The 22,399-nt window shown below is 40.6% G+C and overlaps 1 protein-coding gene across 1 annotated transcript in view; it reads left to right on the top strand.

Annotated features, from left to right (window-relative positions):
* The window catches only part of UNC79 (unc-79 homolog, NALCN channel complex subunit), a 213,917-nt gene that overhangs the window by 174,671 nt on the left and 16,847 nt on the right, over positions 1–22,399 (top strand). Inside the window, exons 42-47 of the mRNA XM_047080178.1 lie at positions 3,569–3,646; positions 10,786–10,875; positions 12,925–13,100; positions 14,036–14,222; positions 15,707–15,904; positions 17,715–17,792. Coding sequence (XP_046936134.1) covers positions 3,569–3,646; positions 10,786–10,875; positions 12,925–13,100; positions 14,036–14,222; positions 15,707–15,904; positions 17,715–17,792 — 807 coding nt within the window. The remainder of the gene's footprint in view (positions 1–3,568; positions 3,647–10,785; positions 10,876–12,924; positions 13,101–14,035; positions 14,223–15,706; positions 15,905–17,714; positions 17,793–22,399) is intronic.

Genomic DNA, 22,399 nt, shown 5'->3' with positions numbered 1-22,399 from the left:
AAGCTTCTGTAAAGGCTATATGAGCCCAAATCAAAACGAATTTCCTCAGCCCTTATTATGTGTTAAGAGTAGACATTGTGCTGATTTGCATGGAGCACCCCCACTGTGTGGGATACACCTGCACAGTCAAGTGTAAGAAACCGTGTGGGTGAAAGATTTCTCTTTTAAAGACAGGCTAGTGGTGGGCTAGAGGACAAAGAACTGACAGAGGGACGCCTCTTTTTAAGTCACAGATACTATTGACGTGGGGTATTAACATTAGTTGAGTTAGTAATAATCTGATCACTCTCTGGATGAGAGGTGGAGATACTATTTTGAGTCTCATTTTGATAATGAATTTAGCAAGACACATAATGGATATCGCCTTTCTTTTGTATTCTTTTGTATTCATGTGGGAGTGTGTGTTTCAGTAGCATATTTCTGTCTCAAAGTATGAAATTCTTCCTTCTGCAACAGACGTCCTTCCCCTCTCTGAGTTTTACTTATGTCTTTATATTGTGAGCAATTCTATAAAATTGTAATGGGATTTTTCAGCTTATGGTTGGCAGCTATGTAAAAAGAAGTGTTTATTAAGGTTTTAGTTGTACATATTATGTAAAAATTACACTGGATTTATTTTTATTTTTGATAAAAAAAAACTTTTAAAAAATGTTAATAAGTAAGCCCCATACCACACATGGGGCTCGAACTCACAACCCCGAGATCAAGAGTTGCATGCTCTACCAACTAAGCCATTGAGGTGCCCCCCGCCCCTCGCAATTACACTGGATTTAAATGCTTTGATAAAAAATAAATAGTAGATGGTTTTATTTTTATTTTTATTTTTTTAGTGTTTATTTTTTGAGAGAGAGAGAGAGACAGAGCACAAGCTGGGGAGGGACAAAGAGAGAGGGAGACACAGAATCTGAAGCAGGCTCCAGGCTCTGAGCTGTCAGCACAGAGCCTGATGCAGGGCTTGAACTTACAAACCATGAGATCATGACCTGAGCCGAAGTTGGACGCTTAAATGACTGAGCCACCCAGATGCCCCAATAGTAGATGATTTTAGAGGCTTATCCACTTTTATACCTGTTAATACACCAGACTCTCCACGGTACTTCCATAAATTTGCGGGGGGATTTCTGATTAATTCTGACTTCTAAGAGTTACCAAACATTTTAATTTGGCCTCATATCTTGGGGCTATGTGGCTGACACCGTCCTTCCATTATGCTACTCATTCTGCTTGGCTGAGTGTCATAGGTGAGAAAGGCTTCTGCTCAGGGGAGATAGAGACATTGAAGTATCGCTTCTCTGCGAATCTTCTCTTGCTCTCAAGGGCACAGCCAGGCCAGGCAAGCACACTTTTGGGGGCCCCCGGTGTGAACCCACCACAGAGCATCTCCACTGCCCTGACTTCCCTTCTCTCACGCTTACATGCAGTTCTGTCCTCTCCCTTCTGGCCTCTCTTGGCTCTCATTTCTGTTGCAAAGAAATTAATTAAAATGTTGGTATCCTGACAGAGGTTTTGAAACTTAGTTATGAGTAGTTTGTCTTAGATTGCAGACTCTGATAGCTTTTGAAAATACATTTTATGGGAAAACATGTGTTATCTGCCAGGAGGTTGGGACTGTTTCTTCTTCTGATCATGTACTTCTATCAGATATTTTACTTTTTTTTACTGACAGGTTCTGGCCAAAGTTATAGGCTTTCCTTTTTAAAAAAAAAAAAAAATTCTGATGTATTTACTTTTTTAAAAAAAATTTTTTTTTCTTAATGTTTTTATTTATTTTTGAGACAGGGAGAGACAGAGCATGAGCAGGGGAGGGGCAGAGAGACAGGGAGACACAGAATCCGAAGCAGGCTCCAGGCTCTGAGCCATCAGCACAGAGCCCGATGCGGGGCTCGAACTCATGAGCCATGAGATCATGACCTGAGCCGAAGTCGGACGCTCAACCGACTGAGCCACCCAGGCGCCCCTACTTTTTCTTATATTAGGAATAAGTCCTAGTTAGAGAGCTGACAGAAGATGTAAGCATTCCTGAATAAAATAATGGAAAGTTGCAGGTATTCCCTGGATAGTACCTGCTGGTACTTTCTTTGCTAGATTCAGAGTTAATGGCCAAATAGATTCCTCAGCCTTCTGGAACTGTATTTGAGGCAAAGGGAAATGACTGTACATGAATGTAGAGTGGTGGTATGTATCTGCTCCTGCAATGTGGCTTTCAGAGAAGGCTCTGCCTTTTGTCCTCTGGCCCCCAGCTCAGTTACGTGTTGAAATACCTCTCTTGCAGGACCACACTTGATGACCAGCTCTTGAACAAAGCCTTGAATGAGCAGCCTCAGGGATACTTGCCCTCAAAAGGTCTTCGGCCTAAATCTCTGCCTTGTTAGCCAAAGCCTGTTACCTATTTATTATGCTCTGATCCTGACCCCTGATTAGCCTGACAACATGCTGGTTTCTGGTCTTCATCAGGCCCCCGTGAGCTTTTCTCTAGCACCCTAACCCGTATTATTTCTCCCCAGTTTGCCAGGGAGCTAGCCTGCCTTGCTGAACTCCTCATCTTGATCTTCCTAACTTTTCTGTGCTCTTCTAGAGTGAGAGTGGAATGGGTTAGAAGGTAGGGCTGTCAGTGTGAAAGCTTTCAGAGCCGCTGAACCATGCACAGCAGCAGCTTTGGACCCCAAATTTGTTGGGACCACTGGCCAGAGGCCAGAGAGGACAAATTAACCAGGACCTACTAGCTCATAGCAAAGTCTGCAGATTTCATGTGTAACTTTGTCTTGAAACCATTAATAAATAGCTGGGTTTTGCATGAGGTGGGAAACACCTATAAAAATCCGTAACAAAGTAAATTAAATTGGAACCTGGCCAATCCGTCCTCATCCTGAGCTTGTCATAATTGGTTAATTGATTCATTTCACCAAGTTTTGCTGAACCCCTCCATGATGTCAGGCAGGAAGCTAGTCAGGCAGGTCAGATGAATGGATGGAGTCTGTGCCCTTGGAGAGCTTGTAGCAGGTTGTGAAACAGACTTCATAGGTCACTGCAGTCTAAGGTCGCAACTGTTATAGTGGAAGTGTGTGAAGTGTCCCGTGGGGCAAGGACAGGAGTGGGGGTGGGGTCATCATCAGCACAGAGGATAGGCATGGGTGAAGTTAGAGAAGACACAGGCAGATTGCTCACAATGAGGTTGGTTATATTTCTGTTTTCATGTTAAATGTATAATGATAGAAGTCTGGAAAATCTATGAGAAGTCAGGAACTCTCGAGAAGCACTAGGGAGTAAATATAATAACTTCAGAATAAATCTGACAGTGTTGATGTCTTTCCTTTCTCCCTTGATTGAATGCACCATTTCAGTGCCACTGAGCTGTCTGGGTAAAGTAAGAATCCATGTGTTAATCTCAGTACTATGATCCTCAATTTCTGATAGGAACAAACTGTCATGATTAGCAAGTCCTATATATCCAGGGCAGATTGTCACGGGAGTAAACGCTAATGAATGTAGGCCAAGTTAGTAAAACTATAAATAACTTATTACTGTCCAAGTGCTCTTAAAAGTAATTATGCTTTCAATTTCTTACTAGTTTATTTGTGCAGATGCTGGAACCAAACTAGCTGAGTCAACAATCCTGAGCAAGCAGATGATTGCCTCTGTACCTGGAGTAAGTCCTGACTGAATTAATCATCTCTACATTTTGTATTTCTTCTCATTTCCCCATTTAGTAAAGAAGTATTTTTGGCCTGTGTCCTGGCTCATTTTTGATAGAACAAACACTGTAAAATTGAAAACATGTTAGCATTTTTTTAAAAGAGAGGTAGTGAAAATTTATATTAACCCCAGCCCCTGGAAACTTTTAATTCCAGGAAACATGAGTAAAAGTGAAGCAGCCAGTTAAGGGGAGGAGAGAAATTACCAGACATAAAAAATAGATTTGATTATAGTTCAATTATTCCAGAATCACTTTTCTTACACTGGCACCTGTTAACCAATTTGATTTGACTACTGCCAGAAAGAAATAAGCGTTGTGATACTTTGTTTTTCTTTACAATATTTCCTCTGAAAATTAAAAAATTCCCATTAGTGAACTATTTGGCAAAATAGGTTAAGATTCTCACTGAAGGGCTAAGGATGAGAAACCACAATAACATTGGTAGCAAGTTGACTGCAGTGAAACTCAGAAACTTTAGAGATATTAATTATTCATTGAAAAAAATTATTTAAATTTTTAATAGAGAAAATTTAAAAGAAAAAGGATCAGCTGTAATCCCTCTGCCAATCAGAAATATTGTTTTGGAAAATTTTTTCATATTTTGATCTATTCATTAGGCTAATTTGCTTATTTCCATATTGTTAGAAGTTTATTTACTTTCCAGTTTCATTGCTAGTATGTACACACACACACACACACACACACACACACACACACATTTCTACAAAGACCATCATTATGTTTATTTTGAATTCTATTCTTGGCATAAATTCCTTAGAGAGTAGGACTATCTTGATGATATGTATTCTCATATTGTTTTCTAAAAGGGTTTTATTTATTTACACTTATAAGTATACCAATTTTACCCACAGTGCTAAACATTATATTTTTAAAATGCTGTTTATTTAATTTTTTTGATGTGGAGAAATTCTATGACAGAGGAAAAATAATAATTCAACCCAGAGATAATTTTATTGCCAATATATTAATGTATTTACTTTAACTTTTTCTGTGCATGTTTTTTTAAACATAGTTCAAACCATAGCATATAAATGTGGCTCTGGCTTCATATGTTATAAGCATTTACCCCAAAGTTTGGTGGTTGCAGAGTTATTACCTCATGCAAATGCACCATAAAATAGTGGTTAAGTGCACGGGGGTTAGACTCACACCAGAGTTTGAGGTCTGCCATTTACTAGCTGTGTGATCAGGAAAGTTATTTAACCTACGATTCTTGATTTATATTATCTATAGAATGAGATATAATAGGGCCCAATGTCTAGTTCGAGGATTGAGTGAGATAATGCATGCAAAGCATATCAGCATAATGCCAGACATATAGTAAATGCTAAATAAACATAACCTATTAAAGAGAATATTAAGCAACATTACTTATTTTTGTATATTTTCATTAATTTCAATATTCTAATATATGAGAAACATCTTTGTGTTTAAATCTTTGTCCATATTTGAGACTATTTTTTTATAATAGATTTTGGGGAGTAGAATTACTAGACTATGCTTCTTAAATTTAAAAAAAAGTTTATTTAGAGAGAGAGTGTGCATGAGCAGGGGAGGAGCAGAGAGAGAGGGAGAGAGAGAATCCCAAGTAGGCTCCGTGCTGTCAGTGCAGAGCCCGACATGGCACTTGATCCCACAAATTGTGAGATCATAACCTGAGCTGAAATCAAGAGTTGGATGCTTAACTGACTGAGCCACCCAAGTGCCCCTAGACTATGTGTTTTTAAAGAGCTTTTAGTAGTTAGGGTGATGAAGGATGCCATGTGATGAATTCCCAGCCACTTAACACACAGAATGTTTATTGTTTGCTCATATAAAGTTTAAAAATTAATTAAACTAATTAATTAGTTTAATAAAATTAAGTTTAATTAATTAAATAAACTAATGTTTATTTATTTTTGAAGGAGAGAGAGACAGAGTGTGAGTGGGGGAGGGGCAGAGAGAGAGGGAGACACAGAATCCAAAGCAGGCTCCAGGCTCTGAGCTGTCAGCACAGAGCCCGATGCGTGGCTCAAACTCACAAACCTGAGATCATGCCCTGAGCAGAAATCCGATGCTTAATCAACTGAGCCACCCAGGCGCCCTGCTCATATAAAGTTTGAATGGGTATCCTGATTAGCAGAAGGAGGAGGACTTTCAAATGAAAGTTTACGTGCAGCTCTCTGCAATCAGCTGGTGGCTGGGGAAAGAGAAGGGAATATGGTACATTGGAAGGTTCTCATGGGCCAGGTCTGAATGATGCCTATTACTTCTACTCCCATCCTATTGGCTAGAACTGTCATATGGGCACACCCAACTGCAAGCAATGATGGGAAATCTGGTTTAGGCACATGCTAGGGAGGAAGAGAAATGGTACTGTGAGCACTTAGCCACTCTCTGCTGCACACTCACTAGTTTCCTGGTTGTTTAATTCTTTAAAACTCAGCATTTGCCACCTCTGTGCTGGCTTAAAAAATAATATCCCTAATAAATAAAAGTTTTATTGAAATCAACAAGTAAAAGACAAACATTCCAATAGCAATGAAAAAACAAAAACAGTGATAGGGGCGCCTGAGTGGCTCAGTCGGTTGAGTGACTGACTCTTGATTTCACCTCAGGTCATGATCTTACAGTTCGTGAGACTGAGCCCCATATGGGGCTCTGCATTGACAGCGGAAAGCCTACTTGGGATTCTCTCTCTCTCTCTCTCTCTCTCTCTCTCTCTCTCTGCTCTCCCCTGCTTGTGTGTGCACACTATTTCTCTGTCTCTCAAAAACAAAAAAATAAAAACATTAAAAAAAGTTAATAAGATCCATATATGGAACCTTTCCAGTGACCAATAAGCCATTCAAAATATACTTCTTACTCTCACTAGTAATCAGTGAAGTGTAAATTGATATAAAGTATTAAAATATTTTAAAATATAAAATTAAAATCAGCTAGCAACTCAATAGGTTTTTCTTAATGATTAAAGTTATTGATGATGTGAAACAAGCATTCTTATGAACTGCTGGTGGTAGTGAAAATTGGTGCAACTTTGCTGAAAAACAGTTTGACAATTTACTTCTGGTAATATATTTGAGAAAATAATTTAATACACACATAAAGAGTATATTTATTAAAGTATATTTATTAAAGCAGCATTTAAAATAGTAAAAATATGGAAGCAAAATTAAGATCTAACATTAGCATATTGTTTTTTAAAAAATTGTTTAAATTTGGGTATGGCCCACACACAAGGATACATTAGTTCCTGGTGTACAAGGTAATGATTCCACAAGTTTTTATGTTACGCCGTGCTCACCCCTAGGCTAGGTCACCATAGAACACTATTACAATATCATTGACTATATCCCTTATGCTGTGCCTTTTATTTCTGGTACTTCTTCATTTCGTAACTGGAAAACTGTGTCTCCCACTCCTCTTCACTCATTTTGCCCACCCTCACCCCTCTGCTCTGGCTACCATCAGTTTGTTCTCTGTGTTTATAGGTCTGATTCTGCTTTTTATTTGTTTGTTTATACTTCCTTATTATTTTACAGTCCATGTATGAGTGAAATCGTTTGGTATTTGTCTTACTCAGTCTGCCTTATTTCACTTAGCATAATACCTCTAGGTCCATCCATGTCTCAAATGGCACAATCTCCTCCTTTTTATGGCTGCATGATATTCCATTCCATATCTTCCTTCTCCATTTATCTATGGGTGGACATTTAAGTTTCCTTCATATCCTGGCTATTATAAATAATGCTGCAGTAAACATAGGGGTGCATGTGTTTTTGAATTAGTGTTTTTGTTTTCTTTGGGTAAATACCCAGTAGTAGACATTTTGGATCCTACAGTGTTTGTATTTTCAGTTTTTTGAGGAACCTCCACACTGTTTTCTACAGTGACCATACCAGCTTACATTCCCACCAACACTATACAAGGGTTCCTTTTTCCCCACATCTTCACCAATGCTTGTTATTTCTTGCCTTTTTAATTTTAGCCATTCTGGCAGGTGTGAGGTGATATCTCATTGTGGTTTTGATTTGTATTTCCCTGACAATGAGTGATATTAAGCATCTTTTCATGTGTCTGTTGGCCATCTGGGTATCTTTTTTGGAAGCATGTCTATTCATGTCTTCTGCCCATTGTTAAATCAGATTGTGGTTTTTGGGGGGTTTTTTTGGTGTTGACCAGCATTAGTGTATTGTTTAAATAAAGTAAGGTACAAAGACCATGGGGGAGGAGAAGGGAAAAAAATGGTTAGAGAGGGAGGGAGCCAAAACATAAGAGACTCCTAAAAACTGAGAACAAACTGAGAGTTTATGGGGGGTGGGAGGGAGGGGTCAGTGGGTGATGGGTATTGAGGAGGCCACCTGTTGGGATGAGCACTGGGTGTTGTATGGAAACCAATTTGACAATAAATTTCGTAATAAAAAAAAAAAGTAAGATACATGTATAAAAAAGACTATTATGTGGCTACCACATCAAGTTTTAAAAGAATAAATAATTGGAAAATGTTTATGATGGATTTAATTTAAAAGCACATTACAAAAAAATGATCTCAGGCTTATAAAAATTATATGCATATGTGTATGTTATATGTGTTCAAAACACGTTGGAAGGAAATACCGGTGGTAGTGGTTTCACTGATGGAGGACAAGAATTAGGACTATGTGATTTTTGTTAATTTCTGTTTTTTCCAAGTTTTCCACAGTGAGCATATGTCCCTTACAATCTAAGAAACATAACTTTAAAATCAGACATAAGTTTCAAGGAAGAATTGGATATGATTCACTTGCGTTCATGTTTTTGAGTTTAGAGTACTTTTTCAACACCTTATCATCAGTTTCCCATTGAAATAAATATAGGCCTTTGAAAACAAGTGGAGCTTGACTTTCTTTTTTTAAAACAACACATCAAGGCTATGCTTATGTTTTGCAAAGTAGAAAAAAAGGGGGGGGATTAGAAATTACATGCTTTGTTTTATAAGTGTAGAGGCTCCCTAAGATGATCCTGTATTTTAAGGCTTTTATTAGATGTAGATCCTGTCTCTAGAGCAAAAGTAACTGCATATTAGTAAACTCTTTGCTCTCATTCTTTGAAATTCAAAGTGAAAAGACAAATATTGAATAATGCTCCTAGTAATTATTTTCTTTGACATTTGCCTAGCTGAAATGATATAAAATATTGCCTATGAGAGAAACAAATCCCTTTCAAGAAATTAAAGAACAGAGTATATGCTCCTGTTTGCATGACATGTGAAAGGTCAGAGAAAATGGAATAAATCGGAGGGAAATCCTTTCTTGCACCAAAGGATTAATATTCCAAAAGCAAGAACACAATAACCTTTTATAATTCCTTCACTTGATTTAAATTAAAAGAAGAAAACCTTAGAACATATGAAATGCTTGGAAAACACTCTGACAGAACCGCCAATGACCTTATTTTACTGTTTGTTATCCTGTCAGAGGAACTGACAGGCGTAACATTGTAGAAGAGATGGGAGGTGATACAGTTCAGGGCTGTGCAGATTTACATGAATATGGGAAAATGAGAGCCACTGGGTGAGCTAGTTAAGTATATAATGTTCCAGATTTTCCAAAAGAAAGCTAAGAAAGGCCTTAGCATAGTATTCAGATGGCTTCAAAGACGGGCTGCTTTTCATCCACATTACACCCGGCCTGATGTGTGGGTTTTCTCATACAGCTTTGATGTAGCAGCCCGCCTGTTCGGTTTCCTTTTCTTTGCTTATAATCCTAAATTCACTGCACTGCCCTGGGCAGGTTTATGTCATTTAATAACCAGAGACACAAGTATGCTTTCTTTGCCTTTAAAATTTCCCAAACATGCTACCAGTGCGTGTGGGGAAGCTGATCATTTCATTTCATTTTTTTTCTTGCTTTATCCCTAGCAAGAACGCAGCAATCACGTTTATCTATTTAATAGTACGCCTGCTGTGTGTAAGGAGTTAGATTGTAAGTGACTTGAAAATAAGAATTTTTGACCCTTTCAGCAAATGTGATGTTTGTTTATATACTTTTCTTTTTTGATGGAAAAAGATTCGAGATTCTAGTGTTAGAATTAGGTGGCACGTATTTTATGTGTATCTAAGACTCCCCAGAGTGATAAGGGTTACTGTAGTTTTAGGGTGATTCATGTCATAAAGACTCTGATGCATAATGGCTCTACATAAGATAATTTTTGTATACAGACTGGTTTAAATTTTTTTTAATGTTAATTTATGAGAGAGAGAGAGAGAGAGAGAGAGAGAGGAGGGGCAGAAAGAGGGGGAGACACAGAATCCAAGGCAGGCTCCAGGCTCTGAGCTGTCACCACAGAGCCTGATGTGGGGCTCAAACCCACGAACTGTGAGATCATGACCTGAGCCGAACTCGGACATTTAACTGACTGGGCCACCTTGGTGCCCCCAGACCAGTTTAAAAACAAGCAGACAGGAGTGGCTCAGTCAGTTGAGTGTCCTACTCTTGGTTTTGGCTCAGGTCATGATCTCAGTTTGTGAGTTTGAGCCCCATGTTGGGCGGCACGCTGATGGTGCAGAGCCTGCTTGGGATTCTCTCTCTCTCTGTCCCTCCCTTGCTTGTGCTCTCCTTCTTTCTCTCTCAAAATAAAAACAAAACAAAAACAGATGGGCCTTGAGGAGGGCACTTGTTGGGATGAGCACTGGGTGTTGTATGTAGCAATGAATCACGGGAATCTACCCCTGAAACCAAGAGCACGTGGTATACACTGTATGTTAGCCAATTTGACAATAAATTATATTAAAAGCAAACAAAAACAAACAAAAACAAAAACAAGCAAACAAAAATCAGTTAGATCACCCAGTGGGAAAAAAGCATGTTAACCCAGTCTACCCTAGGCCGCCCGTTTCTTACCTCTTCACCACAAACCTTTTATCAATTTTTGTCCAAACTGCGGGCAGACAGTTACAGACGGTGGAGAGTAACGGAGTGAGTCAGAACTCCAGAATGTGAAACAACTCGTTAGTAAACAGCGTGAAGTCAAAACAAGACAGTGACTGCAGTCAGGGCCAAAGTGAAGGCGGTGGCTCGGAGGGCCCACCCAGCGGTGTCCTTGTGTTTCAGTGTGGGACAGCCGCGATGGAGTGTGTGAGGCAGTACATCAACGAGGTGCTGGACTTCATGGCGGACATGCACACTCTCACCAAACTGAAGGTAAGAGGGCTTACCTACACTGCTCACTTCTCAGGTGAGCAAGACAGAGGCAGTTTTAGGGACTTACGCAGACCAGATGGGACTTATTGTTACCTGGGGCGGCAGCTGTGGTGCTCTCTAACAGTCCCTGTCTTGGGAGCCTGGAGAACTGAGTTCAGCCTGCGCAAGAGGGAAAAGAGAAAGGAAAGGCTGTTTGCATGGCAGGAGTTCTGTGCATGGCTCTACTTTGGCCATTCATTCAGTTCTCCCGCTGCCCCCTGTTAAAGCGTCTCCATTCTACAGATGTAGAAACTGAGGCCTGGGTTAGTGCTGTGATTTGTGCTCAAGGTGGCGCTACCGATAAGCAGTGGAGTCAGGGTTGGCCTAAGACTGTAGCGGCACCAGATCACTCTCTTTTCACTATGCCATGTGGTGTCATTTAACTACCTTTGAGCCTCAGTTCCCTCATTTGTGACACAAGCCTAATATCTACCTTTACTGACTGTTAGGAGGTTTGATGTGGCACAGTGCGTGCAAAGAGACTTTTGTAAACTGGAATACATTATGCAAACATAAGCCTTTCATGGTTATCTGCATCAAAGCTCTCTTCTTCAAGAAAATGATTAAAGACAAGGGATGGGACAAACTCTGATTTGCATGTGGACAAGATCCCAGCAAAGTTGTCGAGCTTATTGACTGAGTGCCTCACAGGGTGGGATGAATCACTGATGTAAGTCAACTTCCTTGCCGTGAGTTGACTAGGGAGCTAAAAGATTGATAGTCTTGAGAGATTTGGGGAAGGCCCTGGACAGAGGGCAGAAGGGAATCCAAACATGGTCCAAGGAACAGCCAGATGGCATCCTGGCACTAAATGATCCTTTTGGTTAAATAGGATCTAGTCGTCCCAGAAGCTCATCAGCTACAAATGAGGTTCCTCCATCGCCCAACTCAGTTTCTAGACTCTGCTCCAATGATCCATGTGCTTCTTGGGATAGGGATGGATTTGCAAATGCTAGGTGGAAAGTAGAATCGGAATTTAAACTGGTGACTTCTCACAATATCTGAACCCACTCATTCCTAAGTAAGCCCCCCTGGTACTTGACCACGTGCTGGTTACTGAGTCCCGAATCTGGTGGCCCACACTCAGATGGCTTTGGCATCAAGTGTCAAGAAGAGGAGATCTCGTTACCTAAACACTTGAGCTAGCTTTATAACCACTTTCAAAATACAGAGAAAAACAGTAAGAAGGATCCATGATGATCAAAAGTTTGGGGACTAGAGATATAATCCAACCCTCCAATTTAGGAGACAGATTAGAAAGGCCAAGTGGCAAGTGGCCTAAACTGGGGCCGAAGCCTAGGTCTCAGTTTCCATTTCAGTGCTCTTTCCACTAAGCCACACCAAGAGAAGGAACTTTTCTACATTAATTCAACAGATATGTACCAAGCACCCATAATGTGCCTGGTGTTGTTCTAGGCATGTAGGGATGCAACAATGAGCAAAAGGACACAGTAGCCATGCTCATTTAATTTATAGTCTGGTAGTGAGGCGCCAATTTTAATGAAAATCTCATAACATAGTGTAAAATTATGACTTTCATAATTGCTCTGAAGAAGGGGTACACAGTGGTATAGGAGCTTCTAATAGGATGATATGGCCTAGCCAGGGAGGTCAGGGAAGACTTCCTGGAGGACATGACACTTGAGCTAAAACGTGCACAATGAATAGCAGTCAATTAAGTGAAGAGAGGCAGGAACAGTGTTTCGGGCAGAGAGACCAGCACAAGCAAAGGCTGGTAATGGGAGGGAGCCAGTGTAGAGGGGATGAAGGGGTAGGATGCAGAGGTCTGCAGTCACTAGATCATTCCAGGCTTTTTAGGCCATGCTAAGGAATTTCCCCTCTCCCCCTTTATCCTAAGAAAAATGGGAAACCATTGAAGAAGTTTAAATGGGTTGTATACTTGGGAGTGGTGATAGAAGGTGAGGGAATGACAACCTGATCTTTTTAAAGAGCAACCAGGAGTTTTCCAGGTACTCTGCCAAAGCCATGAAATACCATTTGTTTTTGCAGAGCCACATGAAGACATGTTCCCAGCCTCTGCATGAAGATACTTTTGGTGGACACCTCAAAGTTGGGCTGGCTCAGATTACAGCCATGGAAATCTCACGGGGCAACCACAGAGATAACAAGGCTGTGATTCGCTACCTGCCTTGGCTCTATCATCCCCCTTCTGCAATGCAACAAGGGTAAGGCCCTTATTATTTTAGCAGTGGGGGTCGGTGAGTCAGGGAACCACCCCGGGTTTTCTGGGACTCAGAGCAAATGAATGCCTTGAAGATTTATGGGAGTGCAGTGTGATGGTGGGGAAGGTAGGAGGTGAGCCGCATCTCCATACCTGCTGACCTAGCAGCATTTTTGAACACGAGCACTTCCATGCTATGCTGACAGTAACAGGAACTTCCCCTCCTACGAAAACCTCAGCCATATCCTGATGGATGACGAAAACCTGGAGCTTCGAAGTGCCATTTTAACTCTTAATTTCAACTAGTTAAATAAATCAATAGGTATTTATTGAGCACTTACATAGCTTCTGCCTTCAAGGAGCATGTTAGATTGTGGCCTGAACAAAATCCATAGCAAAGATGAAATAGAGCACAAGGAGGCGGAGAAAGGAAGGAGAGGGGCCCATGGGCTGGTTTCTGTGAGCACTCCATTTTGCACGGTCGGCTCCCTGGCTAGAGGAAAGGCTTGGAGCTGGGGCGAGGCGGGCAGGAGGGCAGGAGAGCAGCCGGAGACAATGACTGCAGGGCAGGAAAATGGGTGGCGTGTGTTACATCTCCGCCTCTATTCCTTCCCCTCTAGTGGGGATGTGAGACTTTCTAAGAAGAAAGGAAAGAGTTTAGAAAAAGCAGCTAGTCAGAAGGGCAGCAAGGTTGGTGGAAGAATGATTTTAATCCCGTGTTGTCACCAGAAACTGCTCGTTGCTCAAGCAGCTATGGTCCGGGATTAGAGAGGGCGAGCAGAAAAACAGATACATTTTGTTGGCACTGTCACCTGGGTGTTTTATTGTAGGTAATCGCCTATAAAACCACACTTTTAATGCCATCAATAAGCCGTTGGTGAGCGCCCAACAAAACGGAAACCATAAAAATCGCCGTTAACACTTCCTTCTACTTGACAGGCCGAAAGAATTCATCGAGTGTATCTCCCGCATCCGTCTGCTGTCCTGGCTGCTCCTGGGCTCCCTCACTCATAACGCGGTGTGTCCAAATGCCTCCTCTCCGTGCCTGCCCATACCTCTGGATGCCGGCTCTCATATTGCAGACCATCTCATTGTCATCCTGATTGGATTTCCAGAGCAATCAAAGGTAAGCGATTTCTGCAACCTTAAGACCATAGGCATCGAAATTGCTAATGGAAACCGTTATCAGCCTATTATGTTTCTTCTGAGAAGAAAATGCATCTTATCACTTGCCCTCCTGTGGATGTTAGGAAAGCGACTTTGTGCTAATGCCTTATTTAAAGTTGTTTAAATTCCCCGCACTATCTTTTCTTCCCCCTTAAATTGTCTTTGTTTACTTTTATAAAGATAAATTATGGAGGCAGGCAAGAGTTAGCTTCCTAGGCATTTCTGTCTCAAAATAATGAAGAGAAATAAAAGGCTAGAAATATAATAAAAATCCCATGATCAGTTTTTGGAACCGAATATGAATTGGAGGAAAATTTATGCTCTGATTTTTCATGCACTATCTTTTCAACTCACATCTCTAGAGATAGATCTATAAAGATACAAAATGAAAATAAGAAGGCCAGTTGGGAACTCACTAAAGCACACGCTGGAATCACCGACACAGAGGAACTTAGTAAATTGTAGAGACAGATGATGTGCTTAAGGGAATAAAGTAAACCCAAGGCAGGCATCAGTCATGAGCCAGTGTAAGCAAACCAGACACACTGGTACTAATCAGCTAAGAGAAGCCAAGGGCCCTTCACAAGCTTAGGCAAGTTCCGGGAAGTCAGGGTGGGTTTGGGAGCAGCTGGGATGTGGGCCAGGGAAAGCTGACTCTGTGATAAAGTAGAGCACCGTCCAAACAGCCTGAATGATATTTGCAAAAGGGGCCAGGCAGTCAGTTCCTAGTATTTCAAGCCAGAGCTGTGTTTGATTCCTAACGATGGTACTTGGTCATTTGTACAAGGTACCTTGTCAAGGTACCTTGACCTTGTGACCTCTCTGAGCTCCAGCTTTTCATCTGTAAAAGAGATGAGGGGATGGTTTGAGAATTATGGAAGCGGTCTTTGGAAAGTCTTTAGCACGGTGTCTGGGACATTGTAGGTGCATGCTCAGTCCGTGCTCGCCACTAGTGCTTGCTGCTGCCATTTCTACTAAAGGTAATAGTATAATTAGTAACACATTGCTGGGCAATGTGTTCAGACATGCCACCTGATTCCTCCTAACGCCAGCTCTTTGAGGAGGGTACTATCATCCCCATGTTACAGGCGAGGAAACACCTCCAGATGGTAGAGTGATTATTCTCCCTGACCTAGTTTAGGCATGAGAACGTCATTGTCATTAACAGGCAAGGCGGTGGGTAGCGTTCTGCAAGCTAAGGTGCCTTCTCTTTGGAAAGATGCTTTATTCTCTCAGCACAATCCCACTGACAGAGTGAAAAGCAGATTGTCTTAAGGTGGTGAATCACGAATCCGTAACTCATAGAGAACTCCTTCAGCCTCCGATCTCTGGAAGTAGATGTGCTTTGGCCGTGCTCCTCAGAAGGCCGAGACCGTGTGGGATGGGCCCTGTGGAGCACTGTAGCCCACTGAAATGTAACGGCTCCTGTCTCCTCCTTTTCAGACCTCCGTGCTGCATATGTGTTCTCTCTTCCACGCATTTATCTTTGCTCAGCTCTGGACCGTATATTGCGAACAAAGTGCCGTAGCTACAAATGTCCAAAGTCAGAATGAATTCAGCTTCACGGCGATCCTGACCGCACTGGAGTTTTGGAGCAGGGTGACACCCAGCATCCTTCAGCTGATGGCTCACAACAAAGTGGTGAGTCCACGAATAAATTTCCCATCGTGGATAAAAGGTGTAACCTACACCCAGCCCTCACATTGTCTGTTCTTTAAGGGTCTCAATTGTAATATTATATCAGTGGGTTTTTACATTATAAGCTGGATGTTCTGCTTGTATAATAAGTTTGAGGAGAAACAGAGCAAGCAAATAAATTTAGTAGAAACTTTTGTTTGCTCTGCTTAGTGCCAAAAATTTATTTTATATGAAATCTACCTTTAAGGGTTGTTTTGTGCTATAAAGTCAAAAGGAGATTCATATTATTTTTGGATTCCAAGGCAATTTGGAAAAACCCTAGCCAGTTGGGTCATCCTCTGGTGGTATTTAAGAGCAGACCAACCACACATGTTCATTCTACCCAGGGCTCAAACCCTGAAAAGGGCCTCACCCTTCTGCGTTGCCCTAGGAGGACCTGAGCTCCCCCAGTCTTCAAATCCAGTTCAGTTTTAGCTCAGATGGCTCACCAAGAGAGGGGCTGCTCTAATCCTCACTGGAAAATATCTGAGGTATTGTTAGCATGAGCCCACTTCATTGAACAAGCTTGGATTAGTCCTTTGAAGTCAGGCTCGGAGGGTGTATGGAAGGAATTTACAAGGAAGTCCTTTGCTACTTTGAAGGAGGATCCTCAGTGGAGAAAGCGACAGTTAGTATCTTGGTTATGGGGGGCTTTATCAGGCTAATTCTCCTCTGTGAGGGGCAGGGGATCTGGAAGAACATCATAACGATGATCCCAGTGTGCCCAGAAACCCAACAATGCACCGTCCACAAAAGGCATAACGGAAATGACTTTTGATTGATTGATACTACTCTAAGAAACAGTTTCTTTCAGCTCTAATTGGAAAGGGGATTATATATTTCCTTTAGTGAAGCACTTTCTTTTCTTTAGAGAAGCAGATGTTATGAGGCAATTCTGTATGGAGAGAGGTATTTTAGTTCAATTTAGAGGAAATTTATGTGGCAATTTTAGGGTGCACAAACAGTTCTGAGAAACATTTATTGGATCATAGAGTCTGAGACTGAAGAAGAACTTGGAGATCAAGCATTCTGTTACTTTACAGGCAATGAAACTGGGACCTTAAATAGAGATTCGGTTTCCTTCTGTTGATGCTAGTTTTTTGACACCATTAATATCTCTGCTCCAAATCTCTTTGACATATAAATGTTAGAAATGAATGTTACAAATGAGTTTTGTACAAATAATGCTACTAACAGATTTGAGTTAACTTTTTTCTGAAAAATGTGTTAAACTATGTATGCTAGTCTGGTAAAATTCCCTTGTAGTGTTTAAAATCCAGCCTTAGGAATTTCTGATCAGGGACTTTTGAACTGTCATCAGCGTGGCTACCTTGTTCCCTAGAGAACAAAGCCACAAAGACAGGTGTGTAATAAATTAAACAGCTGCTCCAGGTGAAGAAACTGTGGAAAAAGTGTCAAGATGAAGAAAAGGACATAAGCCCAGGTTCTGTAGTTGGAAGGAGGGAAGCAGAAGGCATTTATCCTCTGGTATGAATCACAATTCAGTGCAGATTAGCAAGATCAATACCCCGTTGCATTGGCAGCCCCGAGTTAGATAAGGAAGGCATGCCAAATGAAAAACCTCTGGAGCTTTTTAAAGTCACTTTCTAGTTGAAGTTTTAGAGGTGAATAAGCACTACTGCTTGTGGTCCCCTCTGGTCGTTGTGCCAAAAGGCTCGCGGGCACATGGCATGGATCCTCTGTGGCTGCAGACTAGCTTTCGAGGTTTCTGCACTACTGGGAGTGGAACTGATTTTCATGTTTGTTGTTTCAGATGGTGGAAATGGTGTGCCTCCACGTGATTAGTTTAATGGAGGCATTGCAAGAGTGCAATTCAACAATTTTTGTCAAGGTAGGAAAATCTTATGATTTTTATGAGACTGATTCTTGCTGCTGAAAACAAATGTGGATTTACTTTGAATGTGACTTTGAAGAGGAAAAGAAACTGATTTAGTTTTGATAGAGTTGGGGGCTGGACGACTCAGGCTCATGGGACAACCCTTCACCAAATGGTTATCATGTTATTTTTGCTCCTGTTCTACCACTGGAACCAAGTCTACCTGGGTTAAATATGTTGGCCCAATATTGCCTGTGAACACAAGTCATTAAAATATTACTGGGGAACGTCGATCTGAAAATGACCTTATGGTCATAGAAATTGGTTGGTGATGCCCCACCTTACAAGATAGCCAGAAAACCAAGGCAAATGGTCTTTAATTGTTTGACTTGGTAGCTATCACTTTTCTCTCAGATAAATTAAGTTCCTTTCTAATATTACTATTTTAAATCACTGTTTAGTCTGTGGGTGTAATTTAAGTATTTGTTATCTGTCCAAGGACCTCAGAAGCATACTAGTGTGATAAAAAATGAGAGTAAAGGAGAACTGGGTTTCTCACTCCCTGCCTTTTTATTTGTCCTTCCTCTACCTGCAGCACTCCCTGTTTACCTGTCATGTCTGGATTCCAGTGTCTCAGCCATCGCCCCCACCCCCACCACACAAAGTGGGTCAGTTTGGGACCTTATAACTTGCAGTTTCACTCCTTGGTTGTCTCTATTCTTCAATTATGGTCACATGTCAAGTTAACTCACACAGTGCTGGAGAAAAGCAACCCATTTTCAGGGAAAACTTGACTGTTGTCCAAACACTGCAAGGTAGCTGGTTCAAATGGGGTAGAGAGAGCTTCCCTAGTTTGATAGTCAACAGCAAAAGTCAACACCATGAGAGAAACGATCTGACACTCAGATGATCATACCTGATTTTCTTTTTTACAGCTTCTTTGAAGTATAATTTATAATTTATATATAGTAAACTCTACATATTTAAAATGTACAATTTGGTAAGTCTTCACATAGATGATATCCGTGAAAACACTACCATAATCAAGTTAATGAACATGTCCCTCACACCCCTAAAGGTTTCCCGTATTCTTTCTAGTTACTCTTTTCCACCACTCCTGTATCCTACATCCCTGTCTCCAGGCAGCTACTGGTCTGTTTTCTTTCTTTTTTTTTTTTTATCTTTATTTATTTTTGAGAGAGAGAGACAGTGTGTGAGCAGGGGAAGAGCAGAGAGAGAGGGAGACATAGAATCTGAAGCAGGCTCCAGGCTCTGAGCTCTCAGCACAGAGCCTGATGTGGGGCTCAAACTCACGAACTGTGAGATCATGACCTGAGCCGAAGTTGGACACCCAACCGACTGAGCCACCCAGGCGCCCCAACTACTGGTCTGTTTTCCCTCACCATAGGCTACTTATCATTTTCTAGAATTTTATATAAATGGATTTATACAATACTTAGACTTTTTTCCTGCCTTCTCTCATTCAGAGTAACATTGAGATTAATCCATTTTGTTGCATGTATCAGTAGATCATTTCTTTTTCTTTCTGAGTAGTATTCCATTGTATGGATATATCACCTTTTTAAAATACTTTTTTAAGTTTATTTATTTATTTTGAGAGAGACGGGGAGAGTGTGAGCAAGGGAGGGTCAGAGAGAGAGAGGGAGGGAGTCCCAAGCAGGCTCTGCAGGGACTCGAACTCATGAAACTGTGAGATCATGACCTGAGCCAAAATCAAGAGTCAGACGCTTAACTGACTGAGCCACCCAGGCGCCCCAGGGATATATCACCTTTTGTTTTTCCATTCATCAGTTCATGGACATCTGGGCTGTTTTCAGTCTGGGGCTATTACAAATAAAGCTGCTATGAATATTCATGTGCAAGTCTTTGTGTAAAGATATGCTGTCATGTACATTGAATAAATACCTAGGAGCAGAATGGCTAAGCCATATGATATGTGTATAATTTTTCAAGAAATTGACAAACTGGTTTCCAAGTGATTGTGCCCTGTTACATTCACACCAGCAGTGTATGAGCATTTCAGTTCCTGCACATCTTTGTCAATACTTAGTATAGTCCATCTTTCACTTTAGACACCCTAAGAATTGTGTATTGGTATCTCATCATGGTTTTAAATTGCATTTCCCTATTGACAGATGACGTTAAACAGCTTTTCACGTGCTTATCTGCCATCCATATGTCTGCTTGGTGAAGTGTCTGTTAAAACTATTTGTGCATTTAATATTGGGTTGGATTTTTTGTTGTTGTTATAATTGAGTTTTAAGGCAAAGTCCCTTATCTGATAGGTGATTTGCAAAGATTTTCCCTGCAGTTGTCTTTTCATTATCTTAAGAGTGTCCTGTGAAGAGCAGAAGGTCTTAATTTTGAAGAACTAACATTTATCAAATTTTTCTTTTATGGATCATGCCTTAATGTATTTTTAAAAACCTTTGCCTAACCCAAGGAGAACTGAGATGTTAAACAATATTGAGTCTTCCAACTCACGAACACAGTATATCTTTCTATTTTTTTAGTTTTTAAAAATTTTTTTTAACATTTATTCATTTTTGAGAGACAGAGAGAGACAGAGCATGAGTGGGGAAGAGGCAGAGGGAGGGAGACACAGAATCCGAAGCAGGCTCCAGGCTCCAAGCTGTCAGCACAGAGCCCGAAGCGGGGCTCGAACCCACAAACTGAGATCATGACCTGAGCCAAGGTCGGATGCTCGACCGACCGAGCCACCCAGGCACCCCTATCTTGCTATTTTTTAAAAAAATACTTTTTCCAGCAATATTTTGTAGTTTTCCATATACAAGATTAGCATATTTTGTCAAATTTATCGCTACATTATCATAATCCTAGGGTATTATAAATGCTTTGGGTTTTTATATTTAAATTTCTGATTGTTCATTGCTAGTATTTAGAAATATAACTGATTTTGTATTGACCTTATAACCTATAAGCTGTTAAACTCATTTATTAGTGCTAGTAGCTTTTTTGTGGATCTCATCAGCTTTTCTGTACAGACAATTATATCATGTGCAAATAAAGGCAGTTTTATTTCTTCCTTTCCAGTCTTTCTACCTTCTATTTCTTTGCCTTGTCACATTGCTCTGGCTAGATCCTCTAGTACAAGTCGAATAGAAGTTATGAGAGTGAAAAACCTTGCTTTCCTAGTAGGAAAGCATCTGTATTTCCTCATTAAATATAAATGTTAGCTGTCAGTTTTTCATAGATACCCTTTGTCAAGTTGAGTAAGGTTCTCTTCTATTCCTGGTTTGCTAAGGAATTTTGTCAGAAATAAATGCAGGACTTTCCAATACTTCTTCTACATTTATTGAGATGGTCATTTGAGTATTCTTTTTTATGGATTGATTTTTGAATGTTAAACAAATCTTGTATTTCTGGGACAAGCCATATGTGGTTGTGATGTGTATTATCCTTTTTATATCTTGCTGAATTCTATTTGCTAACATTTTAAAATAATTTTTGCATTGATGTTCATGAGGGATGTTGGATTGTAATTTTCTTTTCTTGTAATAACTATTTTTGGTTTTGGTATCAGGGTAATGATGGCCTCATATAATGATTTGGGTAGTATTCTTTCCTCTTCTGTTTTTTTTTTTTCTTTAATAATTTATTGTCAAGCTAGCTAACATACAGTGTAGTCTTGGCTTCAGGAGTAGATTCCCGTAATTCATTACTAACATACAACACCCAGTACTTATCCCAATAAGTGCCCTCCTCAATGCCCATCATCCATTTTCCCACCCCCCCCCACCCCGCAACCTCCACCACCGCCATTAACCCTAAGTTTGTTCTCTGTATTTAAGAGTCTCTTCTGGTTTGCCTCCCTCTCTATTTGTAGCTTATTTTTCCTTTCCTTCCCCGATGGTCTTCTGTTAAGTTTCTCAAATTCCACATGTGAAGGAAAACATGTGATATCTGTCTTTCTCTGACTGACTTACTTAACTTAGCATAATACCCTCAACTTCCATCCACATTGTTGCAAATGTCAAGCTTTCATTCTTTTTCATCACCGAGTAGTATTCCATTGTGTATATATACCACACCTTCTTTATCCATTCATCAGTTGATGGACATTTGGGCTCTTTCCATACTTTGGCTATTGTTGATAGCACTGCTATAAACATTGGGGCCCATGTCCCCTACGAATCAGCACTCCTATATCTTTGGATAAATTCCTAGTAGTGCTATTGCTGGGTCATAGGGTAATTCTATTTTTAATTTTTTGAGGAACCTCTACACTGTTTTCCAGAATGGCTGCACCAGTTTGCACTCCCACCAACAGTGCAAAAGAGTTACCCTTTCTCCATAGCCTCGCCAACATCTGTTGTTTCCTAGGTTGTTAATTTTAGCCACTCTGACAGGTGTGAGGTGGTATCTCATTGTGGTTTTGATTTGTATTTCCCTGATGATGCGTAGTGTTGAGCATCTTTTCGTGTGTCTGTTTGCCGTCTGGATGTCTTCTTTGGAAAAGTGTCTATTCATGTCTTCTACCCATTTCTTCACTGGATTATTTGTTTTTTTGGGTGTTGAGTTTGGTAAATTTTTTATAGATTTTTGATACTAATCCTTTATCCAATGTGTCATTTGCACAT

Source organism: Lynx rufus, unplaced genomic scaffold (genome assembly GCF_022079265.1).
Source record: "Lynx rufus isolate CCGP_SWC_20201006 ecotype Redwood Valley unplaced genomic scaffold, mLynRuf1.p SCAF_17, whole genome shotgun sequence".
Classification (NCBI taxonomy): Eukaryota; Metazoa; Chordata; class Mammalia; order Carnivora; family Felidae; genus Lynx; species Lynx rufus.
This window is presented reverse-complemented; position numbering and strand designations above follow the sequence as displayed.